This window comes from Echinops telfairi, unplaced genomic scaffold, assembly GCF_000313985.2.
Source record: "Echinops telfairi isolate 266 unplaced genomic scaffold, ASM31398v2 ScPeMD7_7417;HRSCAF=8455, whole genome shotgun sequence".
Taxonomy (NCBI): domain Eukaryota; kingdom Metazoa; phylum Chordata; class Mammalia; order Afrosoricida; family Tenrecidae; genus Echinops; species Echinops telfairi.
Window position 1 is genome coordinate 8,341,561 of NW_022111317.1, and position 12,184 is coordinate 8,353,744.

General features: G+C 47.0%; 1 protein-coding gene across 1 annotated transcript in view; it reads right to left on the reverse strand.

The window, feature by feature from the left end:
- ASRGL1 (asparaginase and isoaspartyl peptidase 1) overlaps positions 1-12,184 on the reverse strand; it is a 33,503-nt gene that overhangs the window by 15,534 nt on the left and 5,785 nt on the right. Inside the window, exons 3-4 of the mRNA XM_004713611.2 lie at positions 4,331-4,473; positions 3,128-3,285 (exon numbers count right to left, since the gene is read on the reverse strand). Of these exons, the coding sequence (XP_004713668.1) occupies positions 3,128-3,285; positions 4,331-4,473 (301 nt within the window). The remainder of the gene's footprint in view (positions 1-3,127; positions 3,286-4,330; positions 4,474-12,184) is intronic.

The window sequence follows — 12,184 nt, forward strand, 5'->3', positions numbered from 1 at the left end:
TCTCACAAGTGCTTTCTTATTTTATGACACTGAGATGTGGTGTGTCTAAACCATTATTGGGCTAGGTCAAATACATTATTCAAGTCAGCAGTTTTGTTTTTTTACGTTTTTTAAATGTGGCGACTAGCAGAATCTAAAGTGCATAGGTGGCCCTCATTACGTTCCTACTGAACATTGCTGGTCTTGTTTGGTGTATTTGCAAATTTACAAGCAAAACTCCAAAACCCACTGCCACCGAGTTGACCCTGAGTCATCGTGACTCTGTAGGGCAGAGCTGAACTGCTCCTTCGGGGTTCTGCTACTGTTGGCCTTGAACAGCCAACCTCATGGTTAGCAGCCCAAAGCTTAAACCACTGTACCCCCAGGGCTCCTTTAAGAATAAAGGGGATCATTTAATTCATGGCTGCAGGTTCCTCAGCCTGTCCTTCCAACTTTATAAATGTGGCACCAATTCACAAATCCTTCCAGAACCACGATTTCAGTGTGCAAACCCAAATCGACCTCACTGCCACTGAGCCGATTCTGACTCATCACGACCCTTCAGGACAGAGTTGAACTGCCCCAGTGGGTTTCCAAAATTGTAACTCTTCACGGGAGCAGAAAGCCTAGCCTTTCTCCCTCATGTATAAAGGCGCCAGAAAACGGACAGTGGGCACCACTCAGAGGAAACATGAACCTATCTCACAAACTCAAGGATCCATCTCTTTCTTTAACTAAAGTCCTCCTGCTGCTCCAATCTTCCACACGGTCCAGGGCAGCGTCCATTCTGACGTCAGCGGTGGTACAGACCCACAAGGCACTGCAGTCAGGTGGCTTCCAGAGGGTTATTGAGCAAGAGCTGCACAGAAGGGCTTCTTGGATGATGCTGCTGAGCGCGGGGGGGCTGAAGGGGGTGGTGCTCACATGCTCTGCCACATGGCCCTTGTTCTGTTTGCGATACGGGGTCCTTCTAAAGGTGTCCCTGATGCTGATGTCTAAGAGCGGGGCTGGGTGGTGGGGATGCGCTACTGCAGAACTTAGGGGAAGCACCCTGACATGTGCTCATGCCACCTGTTGCGAGAGCAGCCCCCTGGCCTCAACTGCGGGCTAGCAATACAATTCCCCCTGAGGGAATCACAAAGTGGCCAACCTCGTATGGCAGATTCTCACACTGGGCTGTATATACATCAGACTTACCTGTGAGGCTTTTGCATAATGGACCTGCCTGGCCAGGTCACTTGTGAGAAAGCGGGTGGTGGAGGTGCCTGACCGTCTCAGAGAGAGACAAACCCCACTTAGCTTCCCCTCAAGGCTGGTTGCTATGAAGCGGGGAAGTCAGACACACCTCTTGTTTCCAACTTTTGACCCATGCAGACACCAGCTGGGCCTCCCGAGGCACTCTGTCACTTCTCTGCTGGGCTCAGCACACCTGGTGGTGATGGCCACGCAGAATCCACAGACAACACTAGTGATTGTGGGCTTTGTTATGGAAGCAGCAGCTTGCATTCAGGATCAGGAATGACTCTGGATACCGTTCTTCCATCAGGACAGCATCCTCTCAACGGTGCCCACAAGCAGGCCTCTCTCTGGTCCTTTGCCCTGTGGATCTCTCGGTTCAGCTCCATTTCTCCCTGGCTCAGGTGAATGTCACAAAGTTCTTTGGCTCCAAGAAGTGCTCAAAGGCATTCAGCTCTGCCATACGTCTCGGCTTGAAGGTGCTCACCACACTGACCAATCCCCTCCTCAGAGTTCTAGATACCTTATTTATATGACCCCACCCCACCAGGCTGTCGTTTTATTAGCAAGCTAGCTAAGCCCCTTGGTGGGCCACAAGCCCCTCGGTCACACAGTCCCACCCCGTCATTTGCTGGGAGAGAACACAGACTATGGCTGCTAGGGCCATGCTTCGTTCTCTACACGGCACCATCTCAGAGCCATTACATTCAACTAAAAACAAAAAACCCCACCTTTTTTACATTACATTTTTAAGGGATGGGGCCCAAGCAGGAGGATTTTTAAAAGTGTCCCCAGGTGGCTGAATAGTTCTACAATAAAAAGTAAGCAGAGTGTCATGGGCTGAATTGTGTCCCCTAAGAATATGTGCCAACGTGGCTGGGGCATAATTCTCAGCGGTCTGGCAGTTGTGCAATGATATAATTTGGCAGTTTTCGCCCCTCTCACTGCCCCCCTTCCCCCATGATGTAATCGCATGTGACCTGCCATTCAGTTGTACGACAATTAAGATGGGATTCAACGCCCCACCTCAGATCATAGCCCCGATCTGATGCTTTCCTGGGTATGTCCTGGACCGCCTTCTGTCACTCAAGAGATAAAAGGTGACAGCAATGCACAGAGGAGGAGGGACCTTAGTACAACCAAGAAGAGCCGGGAGTAGAACCGTCCTTTGGTCTTGGCTGAGACCCTACGCTGAGAACCTGCTAGACCCCGGGCAAGATGGATGTTAAGATACACTAGCATGTCCAAGGAACACCAGGCCCACAGCTGTTGAAAAAAGACAAGGACCTTCCCTTAGGGCTGACGGAGGAAGTAAGCCTTCCCCCAAGAGCTAGTGTCTTGAATTTAGACTTCGGGCTTTCAAAAGTGTGAGCGCAAACACCTACGAGTTAAACGCCTACTCGTTCTGATATTCGTTCTAACAGCCCTAGATATCTAAGACAAAAAGTTAACTGACTGAACTGCACTATAACAACAGGCTATTTTCAACACAGAAAACCTAATTTCAGAACAGATGGATGCTAGGCGTTAAAAAAGCTATTTGAGTTCTCTGTACTATGAAAGAGGATTTGGACAAGCAGCTCACAAGGCAGTTAAGACCATAGAGGACTGTCGGGTCGCCTACCTAACACTGACTAGGAAGCATCCAGATGGCCTGTCCATTGAACACTGGATCAGATTTGAAAAGGAACTCTGGTTTGTTGAATTTGAATCATTAGTCACAGGAGTAATTGATGAGCTAAACTGAAGAATCAATCGAGTTTTCCCCCCACGTTTTAGATGGATCTATTTGGTGCAAACGACCTTTGACTTTGATATGTGTACACAGGTATTTTCCTTTTATGTTTGGGAGACACCCCCCACCCCCCCACCCCCACACACACAAGAAGCGTGAGCGTGAGCCGATACTTACTTTTTACAGTCCGCTTTCTGAGCCCCTTTCTCACGCTTCTCCTTTTCCAGGTGCTTCCGGCTTCTCTCGGTGACCAGCTGCTCTCCAGGAATCTGTGGGACCCCCATGGATGCTGCAAATTTCTCCGCCCCTCGGTCAGTCAGAAAGCAGTGAGGTGTCTGAGCCAGAAAGAAGCACCACAACGGTTACCACGTGGAACCACCACATCAAACCGGGCCAAACCTTCCCTCCCTCGTTCGAATTGTTCTAATTATGAGCAAGGATTTGAAGTGGACGATCCCATTGGCTTACTTTTCTGAATGCCGCAAAAAGAACCCCAAGAGTCTGGACTCTCTGAGTTCCCGTATTTTAGAATCAGAAAAAAGATGGGATATTAGGAGGGATGTGACTGACGTGTGCTCTTCAGTTTGGAAGACTCAACCCACTTTTCTTTAAGGCATGCTATTAAAGCAGCCCCTTTGAGGGACTTAGGTGCGCCTGGCCCAAGTCATGGTCTTTTCGGTTGCCTCATAGACATGTCAAAGCTGACACATGGCTACGAAAGACTGAGGAATTGACGTCTTTGAGTTCTGGTGTTGGTGAAGAAGATTGACTACGCCGTGAGAGGCCAGAGAAATGAACAAGTCTCTCTTGGAAGCAGAGCCGGAACGCTTCTTAGAAGAGAGGGTGGTAAGGCTGTGCCACGCGGACTTTGGACACGTCCACAGAAGACGCTCCTGTCCCTGGAGAAGGACACCCCATGCTGGGTCAAGCAGAGGGTCAGTGACAAAGAGGAAGGACCTCGATGAGATGGACTGACACGGTGGCTGCAACCATGGTAACACAGCAGTGAGGATGAGGATGGTGCAGGAGCACAGAGGGTTAAGTACTGTTGTCCGCAGGGCCACCAGGAGTCAAAATCCACTCCAGGGCACCTAACAACAACATGAGCCGGTCAGTCTGTTCAAGTCCTTTGTCCTGGATCGATGCGATGTGCTGAAAGAAGGCTAAAGAAAACATGGGAAGACCAAGGAATGAGCAGTCAAGTGTCAGTGTGAATAGATTCGACTTTTTAGTATGTCTGAGAAGCTTCACATGTTCTACTCTTCTGTGCATTCTTAGGAGCACAGTGGCTTTTAAGTACCTCCCCTCAGTCCTCTTTTGAGTCTCTGGATAATAACAGAAGCAATTCCTTAGGAAAAGGATTCTTGAGTCAGGACCTACCTTTTCCATAACCAGGCGTGCGAGTTTAATGGGGTTGGCTATGCAGCGGACTGCGGACACTGCTCCCGTGGACAGATCTCTCCCGTCCATGATACTAGCGTCCATCTCAATGTCCCCGTTTATGTTCAAGACCGATCCACAACCTAAAGCCGAAGGAAGTTGAAAAGGGAGAATTAAGCCTTGGAAAATGGCCTCAGAGTCGCCTCTAACTTGCCCCTCACCCCCTAATTCATCCTCCACGCTGTTGCCAGAGCATTTCTGAATCGTCGCCCTATGACCATTTGCCTTGACATCGATCTGACCTCTCACCCTTTGGCCTACAAACTGTAAAATCTGACGTCCTTCCTGATCTGGGCTCGGGGCCCATTTTTCCCGTTTCTTCTCCTCTCTGAGGTCACAGTCTCCTGATAACTAGGTTTCTTGGGTGGCCTCTCATTATTCTCTGCCCAGGTGGTGTAGTGGATTATACAGTGACCTGGTAACCACAAGGTCAGCGGTTGGAACCCACCAGCTGCTCCTCGGGAGAGAGCCCAGGCTGTCTACTTCTCACAGATGTAAAGGCTCGGAACCCCCCAGGAGCAGGTCGACTCTGCCCAGTGGGGTTGCCACGAGTTGGAAGCGAGGCAATGGCAGTGAGCACTGGCACACGCCGCTCCGTCGGCCACTGGCACCTTCCACCAACTTTGCCTACCCAGTGCTTTCTAGGTTAGCTGTGCTTTAAAGCCTCTTTGTAATGGCTTCCGTATTTGTAAAATGGGACAATGCCCATTAAACACTGAGAACAGTGCCTGGTCTGGGGAGGCACGTGACGAGTGTTAGTTGATCCAATTATATCCCAATTTAATAGGCGTGGAAACCAAAAGGGCAGCGTTCCCAAGATCAAAAGTCTATCAGGTAGAGTTGAGACTCCAATCCAAGGCTGTAGATTAATGACCTATCTATTTCCTTCTGCCAGAGCAGCTCACATATTCTCCACCATGCCCTGATGCTTTAGAAAACAAACTCCGCAATTCATTGAATCACTTCTAACTCTTAGCGACTCTGTGGACAGAGTAGAACAGCCCCTGTGGGTTTCCACGGCTGCACATCTTTACAGGGGAAGAAAGCCTCATCATTCTCTCTCAGAGCAGCTCCTGGGTTCGAACTGCTGACCTTACAGCTAGCAGCTCAATATGTAACTCCCTATGTCACCAGGGCTCCTTTCTGATGTAGCTGCCAAATAAACCCATTTTTATAGAAATAGTTATCTCAGGGTTAAATGATACAATTCAACCTGAAAAAAGTCTGTCAGACTGAGAATTTAAGAAAGATTTGTTTTTTAAATTAGTTTATATATATATAAAAAAAGAATAGCTCCACCAGAAATTGGTGAAACAATCTCTGCAATTTCTACAGGGCCAGGAACACTTCATGTTCACGTAGGCCAGGGGGGCAACACCTTATATTACATGGGGCATCAGGTGGAATACTCAGAAGGGTCTTTCAACGAGGATGGTAGCTGGGGGGGAATCAGGGCTAGACTCCAGTCCCATAGAACCAATGCTAAAAGGTGAACCTTCAAAAGGACTGAGTGCGTTTCCAGAAAGTTAACTGCTTCTCAGGACAAAGCTTATGCATATTTAAAGGCATACCAAAGCCATTCGGCATTTTGACATTGACAAGGTAAAATTCACAATGTCTGGCACCTAGTAAGGCACTACCAGGCGTGTAAAGAAACAGGAAAATACAACCCATAAGGAGAAAACAACAAAACAAGAACCCAGAAGGGACACACATGATGGTGTTCTCACACAAGGGCAGTGAGGTGGCTGCTGTAACTGGGTGGCATATGATCTAGAACAGGCGCCACCAACTGGCTGGGGAGCTGTGTGCGGCGGCCGCTCTTTCAGGACAGCCATGTGACCCTGCAGTAAAATTGAAAATGAAAATAAAACGATCACAGTTTCAGTTAAAGGCTATTACTGAGCTCATGGTGATTCCATTTGTGTGTTAAAAATGTATTCCTGGCTCTTGAATAATTTTTAAACGGTGGTGAGGGATAGGATTGGCGCTTCCATCTCAAAAGTGTGCCGCCTCCCCTGATCTAGAACATGGGGGAAACATGAACATATGAAGGAGAAATATGGACGATCGAAAAAGGACCAAACAGAACTTTGGGAGATGAAAAACCAACGAACAAAACGGAGCCCTTGTGGGGACCCAGACTCCCACTCCAGCAAAGCAGTCCTGAGGTGGCCCTCCCTCTGTCAGGGCATCAGTGAAGGTTGGCGGGGAAATCTGGACTTCCACATCCACAGGAATCGGGCTGGCAACCTGCCTTCTCCCAGCGGCACAGGGTCAGAGAAGGTTTCTAAAGTAGAAGATTGTATAACATATAGCCCCAAATGCCCACCACAAAGCAAAAAGAAAAAAAAAAGAAAGAAAGAAAGGAAATCCCTCATCAGTATGCTAAGAAAACCAGCGGATGCCAGCACTGAGATGAGCCCAGACTTTGGAATGAGCAGCCACGAGTTTAAATATAGCCCTCACAGAAATGCTTCAACGAGCGGGGAGCTGGCAGCAAATGGGAGGGGGGGGAGAGAAAAGAAAGGCACAGCAAAGAAATAGAAGATTAATAGGGGAGGGGGAAAAAAAGGAAAATGAGCTGATTCCGGGAACCCAAGAGGCAAGCGAATTTTGGGAATAATGAGGGCAACAAATGTATAGATGTGTTTTATACAATTGATCTATGTATTGTGATGAATTGTATGAGCCCCAATAAATTGATTAAAAAAAAAAAGAAATAGAAGATTAATAAAAGAAAAAGACAATCCAAGTGGGAAATTTATAACTGAAAAATATAATAATGGAAATGAAAGCACTTGGTGGGCTCAATGGCAGGAAACAGAGGAAAGAGGTAGTGACTTCCAGAGAACACAGATGGGGGGGGCACAGAGGGGGTGGCGTGGCTCTGGAGCCGGTGGGACCACAGCAAAGAGCCAACCTTCAGGTCATCAGCGTCCCAGGAGGAGAGGGGAAAGCGGGAGAGCCTGAAAACTCTGAGAAGATATCATGGCGCGAAATGAGGCAATTTTGTCAAAAGACACAAACTACAGATTCCAGAACCTGAGTGAACCCCACATGGAATTAAATCCAAAGAAATTCATACCAAGATACAGCATCGTCAAACTGCTTGCTAAACGCTAAAGACAAACAAAATCGTAAAAGCAGCCAAGGGGTAAGCACCCACGCCCGATAGAGGAAAAACCAATGATCACGGTCATGGGTGTCTCACCGGAAACCCAAGGGGCCCGAAGGAGGAAGCAGCATCACATTTTTCTGAGTGCTGACAGAAAAGAACGAATCAATCCCAAATTCTATCTAGGGTGAAAATATCTTTCCATCCACCCCAAATTCTATCTAGAGTGGAAAAGTCTCTCATCAATCCCCAATTCTACACAAAGTGAAAATGTCTCTGATCAAGCCCCCATTTTTTTTGGACAAAGAACAAATTAAAACACAACAAGAAAGAAAAGATTGTAGTTAGTTCAAGGATCGCTGGCCTTTAGAGAGTGTTTTCCAGTCCAGTCTGTTGGGGCACCACGCCCTGGCCCCAAAGTCCACCTTCAGCATTCCCTGGGGAACTTGCTGTTCCGCTGCACTCCCCCAGTGCTTTGCCTCAGTGTGGCGGGATCAGATCGGGTGCAGTTCCCACACTGTGTCTCTGGTGCTGTCCCCGCAGGGCCGTGGGTCAGTGACGGGATCAAGCCCCAGCTCTATACACCAGGGAAGATATCTTTTAGGAATGAAGGAGAAATCACGACACTTTTCAGTTGAAGAGAAACAGAGGATTTAGAGCCAACAGGTTACCCTAACAGAACGGCTGAAGGAAGTTGTTGAGCCAAAAAAGAGAGAAAAGAACAAGAAATGGTTAAAGAAGAAATCTTGGAACATCAGGAAGGAAGACAGACCACCCAAACCTGAAACTTCACACCTGAGACAATTCTGACTCACTGGCAGTCCAACAGGACACAGTGGAACCGCCCCCCAGGTTTCCAAGACTGTACATCTTTATGGAAGCAGGCCACCACGTATTTCTCCCACCGAAGGGCTGGAGGGTTTGAAACACTGGTATTTTGGTTAGCAGCCAATCACTTAACCACTGAGCCACCAGGGCTCTTTGAAAGAACAAAGAAAAAGTGAAAATATGGGCAAAGACAAGGCTTTCTTTCTCTCTCATTTTCTAAATATGTTTGATAGTTAAGGCCAAAATTATGACGCTGCCTTATGTGGTTCCTGAAGTCTCCTTTCTCTCACTTCCAATGAGCCAATTCTGACCCCCAATGACCTTATAGGTCAGGGTAGAACTACCTCTGTGAGTTTCTGAGACTCTAACTCTACCTGAGTAGAAAGCTCCGTTTTGAATCGCTGACTTTAGGATTAGCTGCTATGGCACTTACATCATCTCCTGTCAGTTTGAGTGAAGGGGTGGAGTTTAGCCTGTCAATCAGGTTGCAGCTTAATGACCTTATTTGGAAGTGCAGTGGAGAAAAATGACTCACTGGAGGCCAGACACATGCTCTCTTTGCTTCATAAGCCACATGGAGACACACTGATGCAGCCAGAGCCCTGGAGCTGGAACAGCCAGCCCTGAGATGCTTCCACCGCCACTGGATCTACAAGACTTTCCTCCCAGTGGCCTGTGATCTTGCTGCATTTGGCATCCTTGCATGTGCTGCGTCAGTCTAAAGAGGAATTGATGGACCAGTATTGGACAGATGGTCTGGACTGGACTGGACTGGGATGCTTTCTCAAGACGCAATTACTCGTTAATAGAAAGCTCTCTCTTACACACATATGAGTTCTTAGATTTGTTTCTCTAGTCTATCCAGACTAACACTCAGCCCAACTTGTAACCATGGCACCACCAGGATTCCTCTCTGAATACAGAGGAGCGGAAATACTTAAGACCAATATAAATGGAAGGATAAAGGAACTCGAAGGTAAGTCCACTACCCTTCATGTGAACTGGTAAAATGTCAAGACCAAGACTATGATAAATTATGTATACATAATGAAATACTAGAGAAGACCCTGTTCCGAATGTATTCAAAGAGATTCATACTGAAAAACCACTCGGCTGTGGTTAACTGTCACCGAGTCGGTTGGACTCACAGAGGCCTATTTACCATAGAACAAAACACTGCCGGACCTATGCCAGCCTCGCTATGTCTGAGCCCATTCTCACAAACACTGCGTCAATGGACTCTGAGGGTCCATTTCTCTTTTCCCCCGACCCTCTACCATGCATGATGCGCTTCTGCAGGGACTGGTCCCTCCTGATAACACGCATGTGAGATCACATGGATGATAGCACACATGTGGCACGTGCGATGAATTCTCGCCATCCTTGCTGTACTTTTTCCAAGGTTTGTCTGCCTAGCAATCCATGCCACAGTCGATAGTCTCCACCAACACAATTCAAGTGCACCAACTCTCGTACAGTCTTCTGCGTTGTCCCCCTCACACATGCACATTAGGTGACTGGAAACGACAAGGCTCGGTCCAGGCGCACCTTCGTTCTCAAAATGGCACCTTTGCTCTTGTCATTAGATTTGTAGCAGATGTTCCCAAAGAAAAATGTCACTTGCTTTCTTGACTGCTGCTGCCATGAATGTTCGTTGTAGATCCACAGAAAATCAAACCCTTGACCAGCGGAATCTTGACCGTGTTGTTTATTGGCTCATCTGGCTTATGAAGGGCTGTTTTCTTTACACTGAGTGACAATCCATACCGAAGGCTGTACTCTTTGATCTTCACCAGGAAGTGCTTCAAGTTCTCTTTGCTTTCAGTAAGCAAGGCTGTGCCATTTGCACACTAGAAACTGTCAATAAGCCTTCCTATCCGGATGATACGTTCTTCTTCTTATAGCCCAGCTTGCCAGATCTTTTGCTCAACACATAAATTGAATAAGTATGGTGAGAGGATAGAACCCTGATGCACATCTTTCCTGATTTTAGACCACTCACTGTCCTCTTGTTCTGGAACAACTGCCTCTTCATCTATATACAGGTTTTGCACGAGCATGGTGCTCTGGAATTCCCATTCTTTGAAACGTTCTCCGTAGTGATGATCCACACATTCGAATGCACTTGATTACTCAATAAAGGACAAGTAAACTGTGCGGGTCCGGGTAGATTAGAGAAACAGATGCATAGACACTCATGTGTATAAGAAAGAGGTTTCTAGACAAGAGCAATTGACCATTGAGAAAACACCCCAGCCCAGTCCAGATTGAGCCCATAACTCTGAGATTAACCCCTATGTCTGATACCAATCTATAAAGTCTTCAGATTCACGAAACACATGCAATGACACCAAATGCAGGAAGATCACAGGCCAGTGGGTGCAAAGTCTTGTGGATCCAGAGGCGGGTAGAAGCATCTCAGCGCTGGCAGCGTGGCTCCTCCAGTTCCCAGGGCATGGGGTCTATCAGTGTGGTGCCATGTGTCTTATCAATAAAGCATCTCTCAGGGAGTGAGTTTTGAGTCTTGTCAGGAGAGTCTCCAAGGGAGTTGGTAGAGAGTGTGCCTCCTACCTCCAAAGAAGAAATATAGGAATTTCCGGAATTCTCGGGAAGGCCATGCCCATACAGAGGCCTCTTTGGTGATACAAGGATTGACAGGCTAGACTCCATCCCCTCATTCGTAATCCTCTCAAACGGATTATATAACTACCATGTAAACATCTTTCTTGTATTCTCCCTTGTTAGCCAAGATTCATCTGATTTCAGTAATGATATCCCTCATATCACATCCTCCTCTGAACCCAGCTTGAATTTCTGGCAGCTCCTTGTAGATGCACTCCTGTGACCATTTTTCAATGATCTTTAGCAAAATTTCACGTTCATGTGATATGGTATCACTCAATGATTTTCAGATCCTGTTGGATTATCTTTCTTTACAGTGGGCACAAGTATGGGTCTCTTCTAGTGGGTGGCTAAGTAGCTGTCTTCCAAATTTCTTGGCATCGGCAAGTGAATGCTTCCAGTGTTGCATCAGGTTGTTGAAACATTTCAGTGGACATTCAGCCAGTTCCTGGAGCTTTATTATTATTTCTTCCAACTGCCTGAATTCAGGGCACCTTGGACTTCTTTCAATATCATGGGCCCTTGTTCATAGAGGCTACTTGTGGAAATGGTTGAATGCCAAGCAGTTCTTTTTGGCATGAAACATTGTATGTTCTTTCCATGTTCTAGGTGCTTCCTGCCTTGTTCAACATTTTGACCACAGAATCTTTTTTTTTTATAAGAAAGAACTTTATATAAAAGAGGAACTGTATATTAAGAAAACATCCCAGCCTAGTCCAGATCAAGTCTATAAGTCCAATATTAGCCCATACGTCTGAAATCAATCTATAAATTCCTCTTCAGATTCATGCAACACAGGCAATGATGCCAAATGCAGGAAGGTTAAAGGCCAATGGGTGAAAAATCTTGTGGATCCAGTGGCAGTGGAATCATCTCAGTACTGGGGTGGGTCTCCATGTGGCTCCTCCAGCTCCAGGGCTCTGGCTCTATCAGTTCCATGTAGCTTGTCAACAAGAATGTGTAGCAGAGAGAATGTGTCTGGCCTCCTGTGAGTTATTTATCTCCATCGTGCCTCCAAATGAGGTCATCAAGCTGCGACCTGATTGACAGTCTAGACTCCACCCCTTCACCAAGTTGACAGTAGATTAAGTAACTGCCACAAGTTCTACATGTTGGAGTATAAAAGGATCTGTGTATGCCAATTCACTGTGCTGTATTGGCTGTGCCACTGGGATTTTTCTGGGCCTGTTGTTGCTAATTCTGCTGCTGAGCCCCTCTGGGCCTCT